General features: G+C 52.6%; 9 protein-coding genes across 9 annotated transcripts; 6 read left to right on the plus strand and 3 right to left on the minus strand.

Annotated features, from left to right (window-relative positions):
- Window positions 1–154: 154 nt before the first annotated feature.
- On the minus strand, window positions 155–1,797 carry BU24DRAFT_384225 (SUR7-domain-containing protein). Its single transcript, XM_033524832.1, has 4 exons — window positions 1,553–1,797; window positions 1,178–1,475; window positions 895–1,077; window positions 155–817 (listed from the first exon to the last, which is right to left on the minus strand). The coding sequence occupies exons 1-4, from the start codon at window positions 1,563–1,565 to the stop codon at window positions 544–546; spliced, it is 768 nt and encodes a 255-aa protein (XP_033390244.1). The 5' UTR covers window positions 1,566–1,797; the 3' UTR covers window positions 155–543.
- A 617-nt stretch (window positions 1,798–2,414) lies between these two features.
- Window positions 2,415–3,862, plus strand: BU24DRAFT_32419 (uncharacterized protein). The gene is made up of 4 exons (XM_033522963.1): window positions 2,415–2,579; window positions 2,634–2,819; window positions 2,876–3,178; window positions 3,232–3,862. Exons 1-4 carry the CDS (start codon window positions 2,514–2,516, stop codon window positions 3,580–3,582), a joined length of 906 nt encoding a protein of 301 aa, XP_033390245.1. The 5' UTR covers window positions 2,415–2,513; the 3' UTR covers window positions 3,583–3,862.
- BU24DRAFT_32420 (uroporphyrin-III C-methyltransferas-like protein) lies at window positions 3,863–5,993 on the plus strand. The gene is made up of 2 exons (XM_033522964.1): window positions 3,863–4,440; window positions 4,495–5,993. The coding sequence occupies exons 1-2, from the start codon at window positions 4,143–4,145 to the stop codon at window positions 5,820–5,822; spliced, it is 1,626 nt and encodes a 541-aa protein (XP_033390246.1). The 5' UTR covers window positions 3,863–4,142; the 3' UTR covers window positions 5,823–5,993.
- A 9-nt stretch (window positions 5,994–6,002) lies between these two features.
- Window positions 6,003–7,456, plus strand: BU24DRAFT_417555 (SAICAR synthetase). Its single transcript, XM_033526746.1, has one exon. The coding sequence runs from the start codon at window positions 6,382–6,384 to the stop codon at window positions 7,306–7,308; it is 927 nt and encodes a 308-aa protein (XP_033390247.1). The 5' UTR covers window positions 6,003–6,381; the 3' UTR covers window positions 7,309–7,456.
- Window positions 7,457–7,523: 67 nt separating this feature from the next.
- On the plus strand, window positions 7,524–9,519 carry BU24DRAFT_417557 (uncharacterized protein). Its single transcript, XM_033526747.1, has 8 exons — window positions 7,524–7,736; window positions 7,821–7,896; window positions 7,974–7,983; window positions 8,071–8,267; window positions 8,323–8,397; window positions 8,449–9,150; window positions 9,203–9,265; window positions 9,319–9,519. Exons 1-8 carry the CDS (start codon window positions 7,665–7,667, stop codon window positions 9,354–9,356), a joined length of 1,233 nt encoding a protein of 410 aa, XP_033390248.1. The 5' UTR covers window positions 7,524–7,664; the 3' UTR covers window positions 9,357–9,519.
- Window positions 9,520–9,559: 40 nt separating this feature from the next.
- BU24DRAFT_417558 (uncharacterized protein) lies at window positions 9,560–11,610 on the plus strand. Its single transcript, XM_033526748.1, has 3 exons — window positions 9,560–10,840; window positions 10,914–10,991; window positions 11,050–11,610. Exons 1-3 carry the CDS (start codon window positions 9,605–9,607, stop codon window positions 11,413–11,415), a joined length of 1,680 nt encoding a protein of 559 aa, XP_033390249.1. The 5' UTR covers window positions 9,560–9,604; the 3' UTR covers window positions 11,416–11,610.
- BU24DRAFT_32450 (uncharacterized protein) lies at window positions 11,604–12,213 on the minus strand. The gene has a single exon (XM_033522966.1). It carries the CDS (start codon window positions 12,094–12,096, stop codon window positions 11,791–11,793), a length of 306 nt encoding a protein of 101 aa, XP_033390250.1. The 5' UTR covers window positions 12,097–12,213; the 3' UTR covers window positions 11,604–11,790.
- Window positions 12,214–17,174, minus strand: BU24DRAFT_32466 (cell polarity protein-like protein). The gene is made up of 4 exons (XM_033522967.1): window positions 16,672–17,174; window positions 16,237–16,606; window positions 15,898–16,186; window positions 12,214–15,850 (listed from the first exon to the last, which is right to left on the minus strand). The coding sequence occupies exons 1-4, from the start codon at window positions 16,975–16,977 to the stop codon at window positions 12,331–12,333; spliced, it is 4,485 nt and encodes a 1,494-aa protein (XP_033390251.1). The 5' UTR covers window positions 16,978–17,174; the 3' UTR covers window positions 12,214–12,330.
- A 2,194-nt stretch (window positions 17,175–19,368) lies between these two features.
- Window positions 19,369–24,244, plus strand: BU24DRAFT_384239 (WD repeat-containing protein-like protein mip1). Its single transcript, XM_033524833.1, has 2 exons — window positions 19,369–23,611; window positions 23,661–24,244. The coding sequence occupies exons 1-2, from the start codon at window positions 19,665–19,667 to the stop codon at window positions 23,938–23,940; spliced, it is 4,227 nt and encodes a 1,408-aa protein (XP_033390252.1). The 5' UTR covers window positions 19,369–19,664; the 3' UTR covers window positions 23,941–24,244.
- The last annotated feature ends 73 nt before the right edge of the window (window positions 24,245–24,317 follow it).

The following is a 24,317-nucleotide window of genomic DNA, read 5'->3' on the forward strand; positions in this document are numbered from 1 at the left end:
ATTTTGGTTACGGTTGTTTAAAAGTGATGAGATATGTTTTTATATAGGTGTCGATGGTAGTGGAAGGGTTAGCGAAGGTGGTAATAATAATTTATATATTAATATAATTACAAGATCATTAACTATCATGACACTGATATATTCATGTACTAGAGCCCCAGTGAAAGCAGGCATATTGGCTTGCTGGCTTGCTGGCTTGCGGGTCGAACAAATTAACTGTACAAACGAGTTTCGACGGAATGAGCTTCGTTCAATGCCGGTCGAATCGACTTGCTTTTGGAATTGGTAGTAGTGGCAGCGTGGAGCGAGTGGAATGGCCTTCTTTTCTTTCCGTGTTGGAGTGAATGGCCAGGGTTGGTTGGTTTGGAAGGATTGGAAGATATCCAAGTATCTGCCGTCTTCATCCTTCTTTCCGCAGATTAGATTAACGTAGAATTAGAATAGAGTAGTCCCATGGAGCGCTTCCAGATTTCGAAAGGCTTCTTTGATTTCCCGGTGGACTGAATTGTCGCTGCTGGTGGTAGTGGTGGTGATTCGAAGCCACTACGAGTAGTCGTCCTTCTTCATCCTGCGCTGGGACTCGTTGTCGAAGAAGCTGCCCCTGTTGCTCCGCGTGCTACGCTTGGAGCGAGTGGACCTGGAACGAGTGACACCTGAGGAAGATTTATCGCGGCCGAGGGCGCCGCCGCAGCAGAACAAGAGGGTGGACAAGAAGAAGAGAGTGAATGTGGTCCAGACGAAGGCCATCATCTTGGTGCCGACGCGGCCACTCTGGCCGTTGCCGTTGAAGGCGTTGCGGCCTTGAATCGCCCATGCACTGAATGTCACGTGTTAGTATACATGTTTTTGGAAGACGTGTCTTTAAGGGACATGGGTGGAGAATGTTGGACTTACGTCACCAGGGATGCTGCAATGGCTTGGAAGAAGGTAGCGATGCCGGTGGATAGACCAGAAATGTAGCCACCGAGTCTGCTACATAGAGCTAGCAAGCCGGTGAAGAGGGCGATTGCGCTGAAGACCAGGGCCATGAGGAAGAATGCGAATGCAAATCGTGACATATAGTAGTACTTGTGCGTTCTGTGTTTCGACGCGTTAGTTACCAAACCACGTATAGAAGGGTTGTCGTAAGATGGACAACAACGACGAGACATGGAGACGTGGATTGAACAATACATACCCAATGAATCGCCCCGGAATACCATCTCTCGTGCCAAAGTTCCTCGGCGGGTCGAATGGAAGTGCCGGAACAGGGCTTCCACAATTGGCGTTGTGGCCTTTACCGTTGACACCGCAGATGGCGAAGAGAGTCCATCGCGAGGGATCGCGGGCGCCAGGAATATTTCCAATGTTATTGGCTTCGAGGAAATAGAACTGGTTCAACGGAGCACTGTTGACTGCGCCGGGCAGGATGGTAAAGAATAACAGCAGGATGCCGCCGGCTGTGAAGATGAGGGATATCAATGCGATCAATGGGCCTGGAGAGGAGAAGTCAATTGTTTGTTTCTTTATGTAATGTCAAGCTGAAGCATCATGAAGATTGGGGCCAACGCACGTCCGAGAACCATGATGAATGTAGCAATTGTATGAGGTACAATTCAAGTAGTTAATGGCCGATATCTGTCAGGAATTGTACGGTATGGCCCGGTATGATAGATATTGAGAGCGGGAGGAGAGGAATGTGATTGTCGAAGGAATGCGCCCAGATGCGATGCAGTGCGACCAGGTCCACGCGGGAGGAAGCAGAGCAGATCCGTAGATTAATATGTACTCGTAGGAATGGTGAGGGGTCGATCAAAAGTGTTTCATGGGCGAAATTGATAATGGCGGGTTGGCAACCAAGATTTGTTTATAAGACTGACAACCGACAAGAACAAGAGCAGGTCGTAGGTCCAGATCGGTGACGTATTTTGGGCGGGAACTTGAGGAGGCTTGTCGAATGCGGTAATCGGGGATGGGGGCATCTTCCACTCTTCCACCTCATAGGCTAGCCTGACACCCATGAGGTCACCTGAGCGTGATGTTTCCCAAACTTCTGCATCATCAAGATGATTTAGATTCTCAAACTAATGGACGTGGACTTGAAGCTATTGTGCTAGTAGTTACCATAGATGGTTTGGTTCTATACTTTTCACTTTCATGTGCATCCGCCGCGTCAGGTTTGGTGCGAATCGACGTCTACCCGTGCAATTCACAATGCAGTGTTTCTTGATCGGGCGCTTTGGTGGAGACTCTGTCTTGTGATCGCTACATGGATCAATGATGCGTTGTGACCAGATCAACCCATTCTGTCTTGTCTTTTCCCGTCCTGTCATCATCAGCCCTCCCCTTCTGGTCCAACACAGCTCCCTAACGTCCAAGCTCCTAAGCTCCCAAGCTCCCGAGCTCTCCAGCTTCCCGCGCGTAGAAACGCTCTCCACGAGTTCCTTGGATACCTACCGAGGCATCGAATCTACAGCTCCCATACCTCCCACCTCTCCTCGTCACCATCTGAAGGCTCGCGCTTAATCTCCGCCATGTCTACCGCCGTCTGGCCGCCCATAGACCTCGATACTCTTCTCCAGGAACAGGCTACCTCTCAAGTACGCATCAGCCTCCGCACCGCATCCTAACGCTCCAGGCTGACCCAGTCGTAGGCTCGTGAGCTCGAATGGCTCCTCGCCGAACTTCGCGAAACACTCCAATCCCTGAAATCCGGCCTGGATGAATGTGCTACTCTACTCGCGCCCTCTGAGAACGGCTCTACCTTGGTCCTCACTTCTGTGCGTTCGGAAAGTCTCAAGGGTCTGGTTACACGCGTTGGCACTCGCATCGTGAAGGGCGTACGTTATGAGACACAATACTGGGGAAAGGCACCCAACCCTGACGAGTAATACAGAACATCAAGCTTCGCCTGTCAACTCTCCCACCTCCTCGAGGATCGACCACCTACGACCTCACGATATCCTCCCAGCCTCAAGCTCCGACCCTAGTTATCCAGCAATTGACCGCGGTCAGAACCTTCATCAATACTTGTCTAGATGTCATAGACGTCACCCTATGGACAGGGGATGCAAAGAATGCCAATTTCGTTTCTGGCCAGCTTCAACTGTTGCATGATAACATCCAGGAAGCAAGGAACGCGCTCAGGGGATATTCAGACGTTCAGCAGCCCTGGTGGGAACAACCGGCGGATGAGCAGGTGCGTAACGGGATCTGTTTGCGTGATATATAATGCTGAACGTGGCCTTTTAGATCTTCGACCCGCCCTTGCCTCCCAACGTTTCTTTCAACCTTTTCGTGTTCGATGCAGCGCTTCTGTTAGAGATTCGGACTCTCGAAGTCCAGAATCCCGACGAGATCCATTCTGGGTTCAGCCTACGAGATAGACTGGCTGTAGCCTTGGGAGGCGCACGACTACCTGTTCACGATGAAGCCGACCGGACGTTCAAGTATAGAGGCCAAGAGGTGCGCGTGAAAGAGAAGATCAGAATCGAGAGCCAGGACCCCTCTCTGATATCAGCCATGTCCAAACTGAATGCTCTCGAACACACGATCTTGCTTAGCCGAAAGGCACTCAATATCGTCATGGGTCAGGAAGATTAAAATAATGCCCAACAACATTCTACATCTCCGCTGCATTTCTTGTTATCAGCAGGATCAGCAACATCATGATCAGGACCAGGATAGGATCTAGATTATGGGCCAGAGGGGTAGTGTGATTTATTACTCTATGTTTTTTGCATGGAGCTCGGCCTACCAATCAAAAGCCGCGGCAACAACAAAGGAGAGGTTCATCTCCACGGAGTCCCAAGCCGAGCCAGCGACGCCAGGCGAACCATCAGAGGTGAGTTCTGGCTTCTCCGAGGGTCGCCGCACTCTACCCGCGCTAGTCCCGTTCTGGAAGTGCCTATCGATATCGGAACAAAAAAAAGGAAAGAAACGATCGCGCAATCGCCGTCAAGTCACAGTCGCCTTATCTGTAAGCGGTGGGCGGTGGGGTCTCCAGATTTTCGATTTGTCTTGACTGGTCTTTACTTTGACTGGACTCTCTCCCCCTCCGATGCGCGCATGATTGATTTTGTTATTATTCTTCTGATATCCTGATCTCGAATCCTCTTTTCTTTCGATTCTGACCACAGTCTTTTCCTTCTCTTTTGCATACCATGGCGCCCTCGTTGCTCACAGCAATCGATTCGACCAATCATGTCCATTTGATTATCGGTTCCAATCCCCTCGCCGGAGCTCGCTGTACACGCTCAATAGAAGTGGGCGCAAAGCCCATTGTCATTGCCCCTGAGGATGCCACCTTTCACTACACTTTGTCGAAGCGGATAGAGGAGGGTGCTGTGCAATGGGTCAAGCGTGGATTCACAGAAGACGATTTGACCACGCTTGGTCGCGCAGAAGTTGATGGCGTCGTGGACGCGGTATTCGTTACCACCGGTGGTAAAGGCAGTCAAAGTATGTCTATGGGACTCGCTGTCTGTTATTTAAACTTATACTAACCTGCTCCAGGCACTGAAATATCGAGCCTTTGCCGACGCTTAAGAATACCCATCAATGTCGCCGACGCCCCTAACTTATGCTCATTCTCGTTGCTCTCCACCCATTCCGACGGACCAATTCAAATCGGAGTCACCACATCGGGCAAGGGATGTAAGCTATCGGCAAGGATACGACGGGAGATTGCATCGTCGCTGCCGCAAAATCTTGGAGCTGCGGTAGACAGACTGGGCACCATGCGACGACGCATTTGGGAGGAGGACCACGCACACGAGCATTCGCAGGATCTCGAAGCCGAGGATGAAGACTCAGGCCAATCTGCTACCTTCAACAAGCTGATTCTGGCGGAGAGTGCCGAGTCTGCTCGAGGCCGAAGAATGCGCTGGCTATCACAGATCTGCGAGTACTGGCCGCTTCGTCGCCTTGCTGCAATCACAGATGCTGATGTGGAGACTCTACTTCGCGACTATTCTCGTTCAAACATCTTCAAGGGCGGGGACAATGGAAAGGATGGTGACAAGCGGCCTGGGCGAATCATACTTGCAGGCTCTGGTCCTGGCAATCCGGATTTATTGACACGAGCCGCACACAAAGCCATCCTTTCCGCAGACCTCATCCTAGCCGACAAACTCGTACCAGCGCCCATATTGGACCTCGTCCCCCGCCGCGCCACTGTACACATCGCGAGGAAGTTCCCTGGAAATGCCGACAAAGCGCAAGAGGAACTCCTCGAGATGGGTTTGGCAGGGTTGAAGGCTGGGAAGGTGGTTGTGCGGATCAAGCAAGGCGATCCGTACATCTATGGACGTGGTGGAGAGGAGTACGACTTTTTCCGAGCTCATGGATTCGTTCCCACTGTGCTGCCAGGCATCACGAGTGCCCTAAGCGCTCCATTGTTTGCCGATATTCCTGCTACACATCGCGGCGTTGCAGACGAAGTCCTGATATGCACCGGCACTGGCCGGAAGGGTGCGGCCCCCGACCCTCCAGAGTACAAAGCATCTCGAACGGTGGTGTTCCTGATGGCTTTGCATCGTCTGTCCTCGCTTGTTGAGAGCCTTGTGGATACAAAGAAATACCCACTCTCCACACCTTGCGCAGTGCTGGAAAGAGCCAGCTGCCCCGACCAGCGAGTCATTCGCACAACACTGGAACATGTGTGCGCGGCTGTCGAGGAGGAAGGTAGCCGACCTCCTGGCCTCCTGGTCCTTGGAAACGGATGCAACGTGCTCAGAAATTTCGAGCAAAAATGGGTGGTTGAAGATGGCTTCAAGGGGCTCGATGACATTGGCACGGAGAGCGAGCTTCCCCTTGCGCTGGGAGCTGCCATTCCCGCATAGGAACATTGAACATACACACTGATCTAACGACTATGCAAAAATGATTGCAATATACCCAAAATACGCATTTTATATAGACAATGTACAATAATATGACGGTCCAGGCTTTTGTGTGCAATCGTGATTGCAATATACCCAAACTACGTAGATTTTGCAGACATTCATTAACAATTGTTCCAATCTGAGACCTCTGTTTGCGACAGTGTTAGCAGTGAACCAAGACAACACCGCTTTTATGGACAATCATTGTGTAACCGCCGCAATGTTTCAAGCAGCGCCGAAAAAAAGTGATTCAATCCCTATATATAAACGTCCTCCGGGCTGTAGTGAAAATATCTCCCTTTTTATTGAACACCCAATATCCATTCTAGTATACTAGTATATATCAGGTAATAGCCACCCACCTTTCACTACCCCCGCCACGCGAGAGCCCCGCCTGCGCGTCATTTGCGAACTTTTTGGCAGCCGATTAAGGAACTACAGAGTGACTAACTTCCTCTTCAATTCCCAATTGCGCAACTTACACCACCGAATTTACCACCTACAATCTATATCAACAATGTCTTCATCTACAACTATAACGACCATCGACCTGAAAGGCGCCCTCCCAAAGGTAGCCTCCGGCAAAGTGCGCGACCTCTACACCATCGACGAATCGACCCTTCTCTTCGTCGCCAGCGACCGGATATCCGCCTACGATGTGATCATGGACAACGGCATCCCCGGCAAGGGCGCGCTCCTCACCGCGATGAGCAAATACTGGTTCCAATACCTATCCTCCCAGATCCCCGGCCTCCAAACGCACTTCATCGCCAGCGGCCTCCCCCCAACTCTCGAAACCCAACTCGGCCCCGACGTCGCCGCACCGCTCCGCATCCGCAGCATGCAGGTGCGCCGTCTGCAAGTGTATCCCATTGAGTCCATCGTCCGCGGCTACATCACCGGCTCCGGATGGGCTGAGTACAAGAAGTCGCAGACGGTCAACGGGATCCCGCTCCCCGCGGGGCTCATCGAGGGCCAGAAGCTCGCGACGCCGCTGTGGACGCCGAGCACGAAGGCGGAGCTCGGCGACAAGGACGAGAACATCAGTCCTGCGGCGGCTGCGAAGATCGTGGGGCAGGACGTCGCGGACGAGATCGAGCGGCAGTCGTTGCAGATCTACAGCGCGGCTGCGAAGCGCGCCGAGGAGGTGGGGATCGTGCTTGCGGACACGAAGTTTGAGTTTGGGTTGGATAAGGAGACGGGGAAGGTGGTGTTGATTGATGAGGTGCTCACACCGGATTCGAGTCGGTTTTGGCCGAAGGAGACGTGGGAGGAGAATCTTGGGAGGGCGCAGCCGAGCTTTGATAAGCAGTTTCTGCGCGACTGGCTCACGGAGAATAAGTTGAAGGGGAAGGAGGGCGTTGTTGTGCCGGAGGATGTGGTGAAGAGGACGGCGGAGAAGTACCAGGAGGCTTATGAGAAGATCACCGGCCAGAAGTGGTAGACGGGCGAGATGCTCATTGCGTCGAAGGGACTCTCTGTTAGCTTCGGCGCATGAGAATTAAACCCCAATCATGTAGTTATGTACAATACGAAAATACAAGACAAACCAATCCCATATATCAGAGGGGACTAAGCAACCAGACCTGCCTCGTGACAACGTGAAGACGTGACGTTGCGTAACCTCGCTCACGCTTGTCTGCTTCCACGTCCCCTTCCCTTCCCCAGACCTCACCCCAACAACCGCCTGCCGGTAGCCTACCAGCCAACTCTCCCTACAAACATCCAACTCCGCCACGTTATTAAACCCCCAGGAAACTTACTGACATGCAATAAGAAACCCCTTAAAGATTAGAAACAATGTCTGCCGTACAGTTTACTACCCTCATACGCCTCCCATTCGCGCGAGGCGACTTCGTCGATCCGCCGCAGGTGCGTTGACCCCCAAGCCGAGCCGCATCACTCACTCCATCACGGTCCCAAAGACCGTTTGAATACTATACTAACTACCTTTAGGCGGACTGGAACGCAGCAAAAGACCGCGCGCTATGGAAAGTCATCTCCAAGTCCCCCAAAACAAGTGATCTCAACTGTAAGCCCCTTCCTGCCCTCGTCTTACCATTTCCGTTTTCCGTCTTGAACGACTTACGCTGATTGTTCAATCGCTAGGGGCTGAACTGTAAGCAAACCAACCACGTCCTTGTGTGTTGTGGGTATTCTGCGAAGATTGTTAAAATGAACTGACGTTTTGGTGAATGCAATGCAGCGCAGTACGATTTCAGGTCCCGCCGGCTTTCTTGCTACAGCAGGCGGCCTGGCTTTATGAGCGGCATCTTGAGCATGTGAGGAGTCAGATGAAGAAGGTTGGGGGAGGCGGCGGTGGTGCGAGTATGCCGTCGAATTCCGGTTCTGCTGTTCCTGGAGGCATACCGATGCAGAGGCTTGGAAGCGCGGGCTCGAGAGGTTTGTTTATTGTCGAGTGGGTCGCGGAAAAGAATGAGGCTGACATGATGTGTAGCTTCAAGGACTCCGTCGGCGTTGTCGGTACGGCCGAGGGATAGTCCTGTTGCTAGAGGGGATGCTAGTATCTATGGTAGGTTACGATGTTGTTATTTTGATATGAAGGAAGTCTGATTGTGGGCAGTATCGTCGGGACCTCCGCCAGCACCTCCACTGTCTCGAACGCCGTCAACCAACACCATCACCCAATCGAAGGCAACATCCCAGCAGATCCCGCTCCGGACGCAGTCTCAACGCACTGCTCGGCCTTCCATCACCAGCCCGCGACCTACGGCGCCTATTCGAACTAACTCCCAGAATCAAGCAGACTCCCAGGACATAGGTACTGTATCTGTTGCGGCGTCATCATCTTCAAGTTCATCAAGTTCCGACTCGGACGACCTGGACAACCCTGCACATCGCAGCCAGCTGTTCAAGCGCCCTCCACGATTTCAGAAGCAGCGTCCGCGCGAGCTCTCTGCGTACGACGAGGAGCCCGAAGACGACGTCGATGACTTCGCGCAGAGCGGAGACGGATCATTGCCCTTCGCCCAAGGTCCGAAGGATGCCGGCCCGGCTGGCAAAAGGAGGCATGCGCCCCATCATCAACCTACCAGCGACAAGTCCAGGCAAGCCGCGGGATCCAGTAAATATCCAAAGTCCATGGACGCCAGCTCGTCACTCGCCAGTTCCGCCAGCGATGCCCCGAGGCCATCTACTGCTGGACATGGTCCCCTGAGTCCCAGACACAGGGCCGAGCTTGCGAGACTGAGTCCGCGTGGGAGGGGCAAACGAGAGGGCAGTGATGGCACTCCTAGTATGGGTAGCAGTTTCAGCGATATAGATGGTTTGTTACTCTTGCGAACGTCACTGGTGAAATCGATACTGATGAGAGATAGATGCTGGAATTAGCCAATCGGCGCTTGAGGAGGCTTTGCTGAGCAACATACAGCATGGTAGAAGTGAGTCTTTCTCTATGCTACAGTGTTACAGTGTGCTAACATGATCGTTGTAGTGAGTACGCTCAGTCAGTTGAGGTCGAGGTACTTGTAACTAAACTGGCGGCAATCTCGGTGTACGCCAGGGCTAGGGTAGAGTAGATAGCACATCAGTGTACACTGACTTCGAAATGAAAGGAAACTCATAGACCAGTATAGACTCATCAAACCGTAATCTCATCTGTCTCGCGACGAAGTGAAGTCAAGTCTTGGCATCAACAACTCCACTGATCAATATAAACAACAACTTTCCATCTCCACCCTCAAACCAAACACAAATACTTCATTCTCAAACCACCAAGCATGGCGACTTATATGCACCAACTCAGCCAATGGGCTTTCATCCCTACCAACTCCAAGTTCCACCCTTCCACCCCTCTATACATCCGCAACAAAAGCACACCTCCCGTGATCACAGTATCCGACCACAGCGAGCAACCATCTCTAACCCACACCTACATCCACCAAGACGTAACCGTCGCCCTGATCCCCCTCTCCCGACGCGTGAAGTCCCTCCCCAACCACCCCGGCCGCGGCGCCCTCCTCTACCACGCCCCAACCTCGAACCTCACCCTCCAACCCTGCACCTCCGCCTTCCTCGACGACCACACGCGCTGCACGATCTCCCTCCTCGAATACTTCACGACCTTCTACCCGTCCGACACGCCGCAAATGCACGCGGTGCTCTTCCACCTCCTCGACACCCTCCTCGACGCCACGGCACCCCTTCCCCACACCTTCTGGGACCACCGCGCCCGCGGCGTCATCCCAGACTGCGACCACGCGGAGAAGTTCAACCAGAACTGGAAGGCCGCGCTCGCCTTCTTCAACCACGTCATCCAGGGCCGCAAGGGCGGGGAGACGGGAAACGTAACCGGCGACGTAGTGCACCACACGGGCAAGAACGGGCTCACGAACCCGGTCCCGTTCCGCCTCGGGAGGTACAAGTGCGGGTTGAAGCCGTGGGCGCAGTGGTTGTGCGAGGGGAGTCCGGGGTTTGGGGTCGGGGTTAAGGATCGGGTGTACCTTGGTGTTAATGAGGTGGAGGAAGTCGTTGAAGACGAGGCGTCTGACGATGATGATGACGCTGAAGGCGATGATGATGACGCTGAAGGCGATGATGATGACGCTGAAGGCGATGATGATGACGCTGAAGGCGAGTATGATGAAGATGAGTCAATGGAAGACGTGGATGACGACGAGCGGAAGGAAGTCATAATCGAAGACGTGGAGATCGGCGACCTGTCCGTCGAAGACAACAACGACCCCGACAACCCTGACGGCCCCAACGACGCGGGGGCCGGCGCCGTCGTCATGCAGCCCATCACCCAGCACGAGTTCTTCGTCCGGCCGCCCGAGCAGACGCCCAAGTCGATCAAGCTCCCGCGGAGAGACAACACGGTGGCGGAGTTCAACATTCCGATGGGGGGGCTCGCGGTCATAGACCAGCAGGTCTGGAGGGCGAGGGACCTCGCGCTGCGGGTCGTCGAGCAGGATGGGCTGGACGAGAGGGAGGTGTTGGCGGAGTTTGACGCGCATGTAAGATCGATACCTCTTCACCAAAACCCAGTCCTTCATGCGGGAAAGCAAATGCTAACATGGCGGACTATAGACCATACCCCTAAACCACACCACAGCAATCCTCGACGCACCCTGTCTGACATCCCGCCACACAATGTCTCTCCAGCCCGTACGTCCTCCATCCCCCCATCTCCCCTTTTTCCAAATCAATCACTAACGAACATCAGATGTACCCCAAACGCACAGACACAACTCCCCGCCGCAGCCCGGGCGGCCCCATCGAACACATGGACATGAAAGCGCGCGACGTGCCGGTGTGGATGGTCGACGAGGCGCTGGGGCGGTGCGCGGGGGAGGTCGCGTACGAGCATCCTGGAGATGCTGAGGCTGAGGCTGCGGCAGCGACGGTTGGAGCTGGCGGAGCTGCAGCGATAGGAGGCGGAAGGGGAAGTGGTAATGTGTTTTGGATGGTGGGTGTTACGGTTCATGATAATGGGGATCCCATGCACGGGATGGGGGAAGGGGAGGGGAAGGAGGGACCGGAGGCGAGGATCGATTGGGGGGATTTGTGGGATGATTGGTTGTTTGGCTGAGGGTATTCCCAATTTCTCTTTTGGGATTTTGAGGAGGGATGGATGGGAGGGAGCATCTTGACTTCACGGCGTTGAGTCGTGAAGGAGACATACGGTTCACGAGTTTGGCAAGCGGCTTTTTAGATCAATTTTTCTTGCTTCCACTTGAGATTCAACAATACGACGGGTACGAAGTTATCAGTCACAGACTCACACGCAAAATCATGATCATCAAAAAGGAGAAAAGTGTTCCATATTTTCCGGCCTCGTGAATAAGGAAAGAGTGTGTAAATATTAGACAAAACACATTCAGAAGAAAGCAGCAGAAAAGACCGTTATAAAAAGCGCCTAGGCCAGCCAATCTGCAGCAACGCTTGATAAGTTGAGGCCGTTCCGTCAGTCAGAGGAGAGTAGAGTAGAGTCAGAGAACCCGAAAGTGAAGAAGCTCCTTTGGTTATTTCCATCAAGATCGATGGGGAGCAAGGAACCAAAGTTGTTGTTTGTTTTGTGTGATAACAGTGTGATATTAAAAGAGTGCGAGAAAATTATCAGCAGCATGGGCAAAAAAAAGGCCGAGAGAGAATAAAAAAGGTACACCCCGGGAGAATACGTGAATATAAAAAAAGTGGTATAGTACGAAAAGAAGCGCCTCCTCCAGGCGGACAGGTTTGAGACGAGGTCGGAGTAAAACATTGAGAACATATCCCAGCCCCAATATCCCGGACCCAGGCGACATTGGAAGCCGTGAGAACCATGCCAGATTGAACAGAATGTAGTAATGGAATGCCTTTCGCTTGCGTTTTGCACGTGAAGTGAAATGGTAGAGACTTGCGCAAGGCCTCGCTTTTCAGAACTGTGCTAACGGAGTGAGAGAAGAACAAAATCAAAACGCCGACGCCAAACTTGGAAGTATCAACGTTTCAACACGTCAAGAGCTCATATCATAGTGGGGCCGGCAGGTGCCGTTGCGGTGGTGGGTGTTGTGCTGGAAGATTGTGGTTGCCCGGCCTTGTTTTCCTTCATAATGCCATCATGTTCGTTATCTTCTGTGTCCATGCGCTTCCGCCATTGCGCAAGCGAGTCGCTGAGCTCGTTCTTATCGCTATTTGGGGTACGCTCGAAATCAAATCGGTCGCTAAGACGGTAGGCCTTGTTGGTCGTTTCCCAGTGGCTTCGTAGGGCGTCAAGCTCGGAAGCCAGGTTGTCGAGGGCCATGGAATTGCGTGTAGCTGAAGAGCCAGGTCCATTCGCGTCGGGTGTGCTGGATCCGTCGTTACCACTGTACAGTGATTCCCCGGACGCTACGCTGTCGTGAGTACGGTGTCGCAGCTGTGCTCCGTTCATTTCTGGGACAGAAACCTGAGACTGGCGGCGATAGTTGTCCACCGATGTCTCGAATTGGTCAAGGAAGACCTGGACACGCTGCTCTGCCTCCTTAGCTCGCTCTTCGAGGCTCTCGTTCTGCTGGCGCAAAGTATCAAGATCAGCACGAGAAAGTTCGGCTGATGATTCTGCTTCTCGCATCTTCTTTGTAGCCGCTTCGATTTCCCCTTGAGCAGCAGCTAGTTCCTTTTGTACCGTCGCGAGCTGACCCTCCAAACGAGCCACGGTAGACTTCATGTTATCCTGAGCTGTCGACAACTCCGAACGGAGGGAAGCTCGCTCTGCCTCCCATTCTGCTGATCGGTCGGAGTTCTGAGCAGCCTGTTTCGTCTGGTTGAGCTCCTCCTCAAGTCGTGAACTCTTCTCCTTGTATCTGTCGAGCTCCTGCTTCATCTTGGTGAGCATCTTCTCTGTGCCTCGCAAATATTTGACAGCCGCCTGATGATCGTTGTGGAGAGCCTGTAGTTTATCCTCCCAGTCCTTACTGACTTCGTGTTCACGTTGCTCAAAAACACCCCGTAGCTCCTCGTGGGCTTTGGTCATGTTGTCAATTTGCTGTTCGAGCTCGCGAACACGGTTGAGTTCAGGAGTACCGAATCTGGAACCAGGGCTGTCGAGAACTCGGGACCGTCGTGCATCGACTGGGTTGACGCCTCGTTCTTCTAGGAGGTTCTTGAGGGTTTTCAGTTGCACTTCGAAAGCATTGCTTTCGAGGCGCAAACGCTCGCATTGTTGATGCAATTCAGCCTTCTCAGCATGTGAGTTTTGGATGTCCCGCATCGACTGCTGAAGTTGCTTGCGAATAGTCAAGCCTTCACGGCTGGACTGTTCTTGGTAGGCTTCCAAACCAGCGATCCTTTCCTCGGCACGGCGGAGCTTCTCAGATGCCTGATCTGCCGCAGCCTGATTCTTACGAATCATGCCATTGGCAGCCTCGACTTGTTGCTGCAGGATAGTGACACGTTCGTCCATCGCCTCGTGTTCGTCGTCATCGCGCTCGGCGATTTTACCGAGACCGGAGAGCACAGCTTGCTGGTGAAGTCGAGACTCTTCAGCATACTTCTCGGCAAGCTCTTCAGCGTCTCGCAACTTTCGTGATGCCGATTCAAGTTCTGTTGTTCGATCCTCATGTTCTGCGCGTAGCTGAGCAAGCTTCTGTCCTAGATGGTCCCTTTCCGATCTCTCTTCTTCCAGTTTCTTTTCTAGGAAGCTGGACTTTTCGGAGGATGCAGTGACGGCATCGCGTAATGACTGCAGTATGGCAGCGTGATTTCTGGATTCCTCGGAAACCTTTGCAAAACGTGCACTCAACTCGTTCTTATCAACGGCCAACAGCTTAGACGACGCCTCAGCCTCGGTCGCATTTGCCGATGACTCTCTCGCCAATCGTTCTGCCTCGTGCAATTCTGCACGTAAGCTCTCCAACTCGGCTGCGTGCTTTTGGTGGGAGGTGTCGAGCTCTTGGACGCGGCGTTGAGCCGCTTCGGCAGTTTCCTCTGCCAGCTGCTTAGCTTTCCGTTCGCCTTCGATCTCTAACGTGATCCTATCCAATTTTGTTGACAGCTCAGATTGAGAGTGCAACGATGCCGCAAGTCGGCGATTGATATCGGCAACACGATCCATATCAGGTGTAGCTGTGCTTCGAACGCCGTCAGGTTGAGGCGTGCCACCTTGGCTTCCACCGCCATGGGCAGCCAACTTAGCTTTGGCATAGATGGCTTCGCCGATGGCTGCGTCACGCTGTCTTTCTACCTCGGCAATCCGTTTCGCGGCATCGTCTCCCTGAGTCTTTATTGAGGTTTGGACTCGTTCGAGCTCGTTCTTCATCTTGAGCAAAGCCTCGATCAGAGGTCGGTCATCGTCACCGAAAATGTCGGCCGCTCTCTCGTCCAGGATAGGGCTTGTCGAGGTGCCGGCATTATAACCCGCTTTTCGAGCCAATGCAAGTTCAGATGCATACCACGCATTTCGACTTTTCGCGGCTTCTAGTTCACGTGCTAGCTCGTCGTTTTGTTGCGTTAGGGCTGGCGATGCGCCGACACCACTATCAATCGGCCGTTGATCGGTTTCGCGGCTCAATGCACGCTGTTGAGCTTCTATGGAACGTCTTGGGGTTTCTTGCTCAAGGCTCTCCAGCGAGTGTTGCTGTCGGTGCGACCTGGATGTGTTTCGCGAGGCGAGACTTCCTGATCTTGATGTGTCCATGGATCCCTTGGGTTCGCGGTTCTGATTTGTTGGGTCAGACGGTTTTCGTTGACCATTGACCATCGCGTGCCCAGCTGAAGCACCGGCGGAGGGACTCTCTCTCACGATTGGAGAAATGTTCTCTCGTTCGAAGGAGCCACCTCTTGTGTCGATGGGTGGTCCGTAAGCGCGAGTATCTTTAGTAGGAGTTTTGTTCCTCGGGACGTTTCCTGAACCAGGGCCGGCCGATCCAGGTCCATTGGCTCTTGGCTGGGGAGGCATTTGTAGTGGCGGAGGGCCTGGGGGTGCCTGGCTGGCTACACGTGGGAGACGTGAACCTCCCGGGCCTTGTTCGGGAGCGCGCGACGACCCAGGCGCGGGCATCACACTTTCTCGCGTCGGTGGTGAACCTGCCTTGCCTTGGGGTATGTTGCTCCTCTCCCCACTCATTTTTCGGGAACCGCCCCCTTGCTGCTGCACAGGTGCGTTTTCGTTCGGAGGGTATCTGATCTTCGAAGTGTCGAGAATGTAAGCCATACTGAGCTCGTTTCTGTCACTCGCTGATGAGCTGGGCTCACCAGCCAGAACAATAACGTGTTTGCCAAACGAAGTCATGCTGTGCCCGGAACGCGCAGAAGGTGAATGGCCCATGTTTTGGAACATGTACCATCGACGAGAGGAAATTCGGAATGCTGCAAGGTCGCCGAGATCGACTCCTTCTTGGGTCCTTCCTCCGAAAATGTACATTGTGTCGTTGACCAATGCCGCCGAATGACCTTCGCGTGCGACTGGGATGTAGCCTATACAGTCCAGTTCAGTCCACGAATTGGTTCTAGGTTCGTAGGTCCAAACATCGTTGAACCAGACGTTTCCGTCAGTACCGCCAAAGCTAGCATAGCGTTAGTAAGAGTTTGGATAATTAAGCAATTAACTCACAGATAGAGCTTATCGTTCCATGTGACGACAGAGTGATTGGTACGCGGCGGCGGCGAGCGACCCTGCGGTAGAGACACTTCGCCTTCTTTAGTGTTAGGTAAAAGTACCTCCCACCGGCTAGAAGAAGACTGCAACGAATTCAAGTCGAATGCAACCAAATCGTTGAAGAAGAAGCCCTCCACTTGGCCACCAAAGATGTAAATCTTGGATCCAAGTATATTCAGTGTATGGCCGTAGCGGCCTGTTGGTCTAGGACCTTGCGGTAGTGCTCTCGACCAATGCTTCGTAGCTGCGCATAATTAGCCTGCCATCTTGAATGATTGGGGGAAAGTCGCATACAGGTATTTAAAAGGTATAGGGTATCGTCCAAATCATCATTGTCTTCCAACTTCGTGTCGCCGCCGAATACGATGAAGGCATTCCCGACGAGGAGACTCGAGTGGCCGACTCTCGGACCGGGGCCGTCGCCGCTCGTCGAGATCGGGTAACATTGCAAGCTGCCATTGCCCATTTCGGTCACCCATAGATCTCCCTTAACGGTGGAGCCGGCAACGAGGCCACCCATAATGTATAGAACTCCATCTTTGGAGGCGGTCGCATTGATGGCGGCGCCATACCGAGGGAATGGGTTCGCGGAAGTGGTGAAGTTCAGACGACGGGAGGACCAAGGATACGGCGAGTCTTGTGGATTTCGGGGTCCTCTTGGGTTCTGGTCATACCATCAGCCATTGATATTCGTTCGACGCCTGCATTAGTAGATATATGACAACTTACCTGATGATCTGAATCGGCTCTATCTCGTAACGTTTTCGGCTCAGGGCTTGAGGTGATAGCTGGGTCTCGCAGCGAGCTGAGAGAGTTATTCACGCTGGTACCCGGAGTAGGGGTTTCCCTTGGAGGGCCGCCGCGACTTTTTTCTTGTTCGCTGCTGCTAGCTCCATTGGTCGTGGGAATTTGCGATCCCTGGCCGTGGGACGAAGATATATTTCGTGAGGCGGGAGGTAGCGCATTGCCCTGTTGCTGCTGCTGCTGCTGCTGCTGCTGTTGCTGCTTGTTCTTCTTCCCGAAAAGAAACGACATGATGCCAGAGAATCACCACCGGCTGGGGCTCGAGTTGTGGGCTGCCAGCGCCGTTCAAGGACGCATTCGGTCGGGAATCAATAGAGATGACGGAGTGGTGGGTGTGGATTCGCAAAGGGGCGAGATATCGTGGGTGCGTGGAGGAAATCGAGAGTTCCGGGGGGAGGCTGGTGAAGCTGGCGGCTGGTGGATGAGCAGCAGCGGAGTGACGATCATTAACCGGCGTGTCTTAATGTCTCGTGTCAGCGATATGCCCGCAGGACTTCAAGTACGGTTTGAGGGGAGGCGTGAAGGGAAAATATGGGCAAGCCCAGAGAGCGACAGAGGGCGATGTAAGAGAGGAAAGGCAGAAGGTGTCGCGGAAGTCGCAACACAGTGTGCGCTATGGGAGGTCCTATGAAGCCTTGGCCCTTAAGTGGGTAAGGGTAAGGTATGGATGGATCCTAGTAGATACACAGTAGTAGGGGGAACAACCGCTACAGAACAGGTCTAGCAGCGTCAGGAAGAGGAGGAGGAGGAGGAGGAGGAGGAGGAGGAGGAGTTACTCCTGTTCGTTACACTACTCTATATATACTTTCACTGCAATCGTACTCGAAATAACAATAATGACATTCCCGTGTCCCCGACTTGACTACTACTCACACGCATACATGAACTCTGGGTCGGAACGCTACTTAGGCCAGGAACAAAGACGCCTTAGAGAGAAAGGAGGCACAGAAAATGACCAAGGATAGTTAACAAATAGGCGTTACTATTGCTGGATCTTGAAAGCAATGCGCTCGACTTTCCCAGTAGTTGTGGACTACTGACGGGGTATGTATAATTACATCGACCTACCGCGTTCGATAGTAGCACTTCCTGTCGCTGCATACTTGAGTGGTACTGTGGTAGTACACTGTAATCTTTGTAGATTCCCGTGCACAGTAAGGATACTGTTACCGTACTCTGTGCCACGATTATACCTACGAACGCCTCACGTACGGATCGTGTAGCTTGCGCAATAGTGTGCGGCGCCCGTCGTCCCTCATCTTCATTTTCCATCATTCAACGCTCATCTCCCACCATCCATCTACCATTACTGCGTATACCACCAGCAACCCTTCACATCCCCTTCCCCTGAATGGCAGACCCGATCAGCCGCTCACTTTGGCTGACTGGGGGGTGGGGGACCAGGATGGGTCGTAGAATAGAAGATCATTGGTTGCTGTACATATCACGGTGGAGAGAGCCTTGCTGCATGCACGAGTACGACAGATCCACTGGCATCTCGGAGCTAAACTTTCATAACTACCAGATTTGGGGTAATAACCTTGTCGCCCTCAAATGTTCTAGTGGAAATGAGAAGAAAAACTTATGAAGCGTATGCGAAAACAATGAAAGAAACGTTAAACGTTAGGACACCGCACGTTGATATCGATATGTAGCGACTGTTGACAGATCACGGATCATATTCGCAACTGAGCACTAAATCAACATGACTGAACCGTTGAAGGGCCAGTGCCAATCCCAATCCCGCTTGACTTGACCAAATGTCGCATTCGCACATCGATTGCGTCTGCGCGGGTTGCCCCCTATTCCTGTCCGTCGATGATGGCGTCCGGAGAACAGGCTATACTAGACCCAATCCAACATAGTACATGAATTCGCAGCAAAGAAAGCGGAGTCTTTGCTCAGACTCCCGAGCATTTGTTTCACCAACTGCAGTTTCCTACACGGTACAGGCTCCTCCAGCACAGTGCACTGTGGTTGCTGATTGCTGTGCTCAATTCTTCACCTGAAAAAGCTCGCCTCAGTACCTCTTATGAATGCTTGCACACGGACAGTGGGAAGCATACATAGTTCAAGCTTATACATACACTTACTGTGTCATGCCCTCGACACCGTCAAGGGACAGATTTACGGGGATCAATGGATAAAATGCACATCTGACTTATCCTATTCTTCACCGTCCAGTGCTGTGTAGCACATACATTATTGCGGTGCAGATGCAGGCCTTACCTGTCTGCATGTGTACGGTGGATGAACTAGGTATATCATGTGTTAGCAGAGAGCCAATTGGTTGCACAGAGTATATTCCTGTTGAGATATACAGGTACTGAGTACCTAGAGATATGGAGTGTTAAGCAGTAACTACAGGGCAATACTCACAGCTTGTTGATAAGTACCTATACGGAACACTGTATGTAGTGCTATATACCTCCGAGGCATTCGAGATACACCCACCTGTCTTGTTTCACAGTCTTTTCCCGAATAGGCGACCGGCGCAGATCATGGACTGTCCGCTGATTGGCCACGGCAAACAACCACTCCTCTCCCACCCAATTGGGGATGATGACATAATGAGGCCTCTCTGGGTGGCCGCACGTGTGCCAGTGCAAGCTCACCTCGACCCTCGAGCTCAACCGAAAAGGTTCACCGCGAGCACTCCGGGCACCCAGCGCTCAGCTTTATACGTGACGCAACGCATTGCACCACCATCTCTTCTACCTTTTTTCCTCTACTGCTATCTACGCCATCCACTATTGCATCTCTAGAGCATCTGCGCCTTATCCGTCATGGGTGCGGCCAGAAAGATTGATATCGCAGCCAGCTCGACCTCAGCTTAAGTGCCAGTTCCTTAACACGCGCATACCGTCCACCTTTTACGTCCTCAACCTCTCTCTGCTCGTAGCACAAACTCCGCCGGTATGGAATCTCTTAATGGACCGCCGGGTCCGCCACACGATTCACAAACGCCCCAGGGTACCACCTCATCACGTCCTAGCACTGCAGCGGCCGCACATCCTTCAAACAGTCGCACCTCCCAAGAAGTTAATGGACAAACCCCAACACCCCAGCGACGCGCCTCCCTCGGAGCCCCCACTAGTCGACCATCCCTTGCGCGAGCGAAGAGTGACTTTGGTCCACGCCGCAATGCCTCCCCTGCACCAGACCCTCCGGCGGAGGAAGACGATACTTCTGACGGCCACTTCAAGATCAGGCATGGATGGGACGACCAGCTCAACTCGGAAGAATACAACAACCTGCTCACATCCACTTTCTTCATGTATTTCACGGAGAAGAGGCACGAGACGGGAGGAATACCCAAGGATGTAACAGGTAGCTTCCCGCTTCAGGAATGGCGAATGCGTGATCGCCTCAAGACGGTATCGGCGGTACTCACACTCTGCCTCAACATCGGCGTTGACCCACCCGATGTCATCAAAACGAGCCCTTGTGCCAAGGAAGAATGCTGGATAGATCCCACTGTGACGTCCCAAACACCAGGCCACACCCCCATGAACCAGATCGGAAAGGCTCTACAGACACAATATGAGCAGCTTAGCATGCGCACGCGTTACAAACTTCTCCTCGACCCGACTACCGACGAAACAAGGAAGTACACCTCAACCTTGCGGCGAAATGCACGGAATGAAAGGGTACTTTTTCACTACAACGGACATGGCGTACCAAAGCCTACCTCTTCAGGTGAAATCTGGGTCTTCAACAGAAACTATACACAATACATTCCTCTGTCGCTCTATGATTTACAAAGCTGGATAGGCGCGCCGAGTCTCTTTGTGTACGACTGTTCAGATGCCGGCTTGATCATCAGCAACTTCAACCGATTTGCGGATAAGCACCAACTCGAATTCGAGGAAGCACGCCGAAGAGATCCTAGTGTCGAGTTCGTCGACTTCAGCGATTGCATACACCTAGCCGCCTGTAGGGAGAAGGAATCGCTTCCTACAAATCCAGAACTACCCGCCGATATATTTACCTCCTGCCTGACGGATCCCATCGCCATGGCGGTGAGATTCTTCATACTACAAAATCCCCTTCCTTGTAAGGTGAATATCCGTGATGCTCATAACATCCCTGGCAAAGTCTCCGAACGTCGTACTCCGATCGGAGAATTGAACTGGATCTTCACGGCCATCACCGATACCATAGCCTGGAATTCCCTCTCTAAACCATTGTTCAAGAAGCTCTTCCGCCAGGATCTCATGGTTGCTGCTCTTTTCCGAAATTTCTTACTCGCGCAGAGGATCATGCGAGTATATCATTGCCATCCCGTCTCCCACCCCGAAGTCCCACACACATATGATCATCCTCTATGGCGAAGCTGGGATCTTGCTGTGGAGCTGATATTAGCCCAACTCCCAGACCTCCAAGCTGAAGCTCGGGGCGAGAAAGAGTATTCATACAGGCACTCGGAGTTCTTCTCTGAGCAATTAACCGCCTTTGAAGTTTATCTCACACAGGGAGCCGTGGAGCAGAAGGTACCCGAGCAACTACCAATTGTATTGCAAGTTCTTCTTAGTCAAGTACACAGACTCAGGGCGCTCATCCTGTTATCGCGCTTTCTCGACCTGGGGCCTTGGGCTGTAAACTTGGCCCTCAGCATCGGGATTTTCCCGTATGTGCTGAAGCTCTTGCAGTCACAAGCCATTGAACTCAAGCCGGTCATGGTCTTCATCTGGGCTAGAATCTTAGCAGTGGACCAGTCCTGCCAAGCGGATCTTCTCAAGGACAATGGGTACCAGTATTTCATCAATATATTGAACCCCAGTGCAGGTATTCCGATCGCGAACGCCAGCGAACACCGGGCCATGTGCGCATTCATTGTCGCGATGTTCTGCAAAGATTACAACCAAGGCCAACGCGCATCTCTTAGCACCGAGTTAGTAGAAAGCTGCTTGGATCATCTTAAAGACATGCAGAATCCTCTTCTGCGCCAGTGGGCCTGTCTCTGCTTGAGCAAGTTGTGGGTCAACTATGAGGAAGCGAAATGGGTTGGAATTCGCTGCATGGCCCACGAACGCCTTTGCGAGCTGGTGCTTGATCCGGTAACAGAGGTTCGCGCGGCTATGCTCTATGCCCTCACCGCCTTCTTGGGCATTCGCGACGTTACGTCGCAAGTCGCGCAAATCGAAGAATCAATTGCGTCTATGATTCTGGTCATGACCACCGACGGCAACAGCCTTGTACGAAAAGAGCTGCTGATATTCTTTTCGACCTTCATTGTGAGATACAGGAGCCGATTCGTTGTCGCGGCATTTGAACACTTCATGGAAGAGGGCAATGCGGAACTTAATACGAGAGTAGAGGAAAGGGATTCAGACGGTCTATTCATGAAAACACGCTCATCCATCAATGGCCATCCTTCCCTAGCAAGCTCTTGCTCGCAAAACTCCATATATGCTACCATCTGGAAGGAAATGTTGGTCATGTCTGTCGATCCTCATCCAGAAATCGCCAGGGATGCCGGCTCGGTAGTCGACATGGTCCTCGTCGCACTCCTGGAGTCGCCTTTGGCAAAGTTCGTGCAGCCGCAATATGAAGATTTGGTCCGGAAGAACCCCGTGTCGCGGGCGAGTACACGGCGCGTACTTGAGGAAGCTCCCTCGCAGCAGGCGACTGCTCCTCCCACCCCTTCCAAAGAACCCAGCTATCTTAACTTACTGAATCCACTTCGGAGGACGGGAAGCGTGGCTGCGTCATTGAAGAACTTCTGGGGCGCGCATGAGTCGCCAGCCTCGCCTCAGAAGAGCCCTGGACAGAAGCAGACGGAGGACGTCCACGCACCTCCAAGCGACATACGCCCGCATACTCCAGAGAGATATTATGTCACTGAAGAGCCCGCTACACGTGGATTTGTCCCGCGAGATTTCACGACACCCCCCGAGCTGCCCCTCCAGAGCTCCTTTTTCGAATGGTCTGCAGAGTACTTCCGCGAACCTCAGATGAGACCCACCGAAGCAGACGAACCGGGTAGCACAGATTATAATGGCCGCCTATGGAGGAGGAATCGCAACGATAAGATCATTGCCGAGACCCAGCCGCTAAAAGACATTGCCGTAGGACATCGATGGGATGTGTCTCGAGGATATTTCGACAACCTGAGCCAGCCTATGAAGATGTGCTTCCACCAGTTTGAGGACCATCTAGTCGTCACAGACAACCGGAACACGGTTAATGTTTTTGATTACTCCGGCTCCACCCAAAGGATCAACAGCTTCTCAAATGGGAATCCAGCGGACTCGAGGATTAGCGAAGTTCGTTTCATCAATGAAGATGACCAAGCCCTCCTCATGACTGGATCTTCAGACGGCGTACTCAAAGTTTTCCGAAACTATGACTCAAGAGGAAAGACGGAGCTAGTTACTGCCTTCCGAGCCCTGACGGATCTTGTCCCAAGCACCAAAAATGCTGGTCTCGTCTTTGACTGGCAGCAAGGCAGAGGTCTCGCCTTGGTTGCGGGCGATGTCAAGGTCATCCGCGTTTGGAACGCCAGTACAGAAATATGTACAAGCGATATACCGGCTAGGTCCGGTTCATGCATCACATCCTTGACCTCGGACCAGGTCGAAGGCGACGTTTTCACCGCGGGCTTTGGTGACGGCGCGGTTCGAGTATACGATCAGCGTCAGAAGCCAGCAACGGCTATGGTCAAAGTTTGGAAAGAGCACAAGCAATGGGTTACCAATGTTCATCTGCAGCGAGGTGGCCAGCGCGAGCTCGTCAGCGGCTGTCGGAGCGGTGAAGTTAAGCTCTGGGACATCCGAATGGACAAGAGCGTGAAGACTATACAGGCAACCACCGATACACTGAGGACTTTGAGTGTCCACGAACATGCGCCTGTCTTTGCAACGTAAGTATTTCCAAGGCATTTCAGTCTGACACTGCTAATTACCTTCTAGCGGTACCCAACGTCATAGAATCAAGATCTTCAACATCAACAATGGCGACATCGTGTCACAATTTGAGCCGTACTCTGGCTTCCTTCGCGACAGGTCTTCCGCCATTGCAAGCACTGCGTTCCATCCCCATCGTCTACTGATTGCTGCTGCTGCACACCATGACAATCATGTCAACATCTTCGGCTGCCGGGAGTCAGAGCGCCCAGAGCGCGCTACAGGCAAGACAGTCAAGCTTTGGGATGGAGCCACTGCAGTCAATCGCTCTTCGACATTCGCATGAGTGGACAAGATCAGTGCATGATTTTTATCACATGCTTTGAGCGGGCGTCTTTTTTCCGGCCTTTCTTGCACAGCAAGGCGTCTGCCAGTACGGCATAAGGCAACTTTCGAGATTTCGGCATTATGTTCTTAGGGTTTTTTTAAGTTTCAGTGGTCCGATTAGGCGGTCATCGACATGGGATGTCGAAAATGGAGTTTGCATGCAGCATAGCGATTCGGGCATATGGAATTTAATGATTGCTGTAAGATATGGATAATTTTCCAGACATAATCAGAACTAGAGTTAGTAGTGTGCTACTCCATTGTCATCAAGCAATGATATCCTATCAGTGCTCACGTGGCTTCAAGGCCTCATCAGTGCGGTGATTGCCCATCTCC

Source organism: Aaosphaeria arxii, assembly GCF_010015735.1.
Source record: "Aaosphaeria arxii CBS 175.79 unplaced genomic scaffold BU24scaffold_1, whole genome shotgun sequence".
Lineage (NCBI taxonomy): Eukaryota > Fungi > Ascomycota > Dothideomycetes > Pleosporales > Aaosphaeria > Aaosphaeria arxii.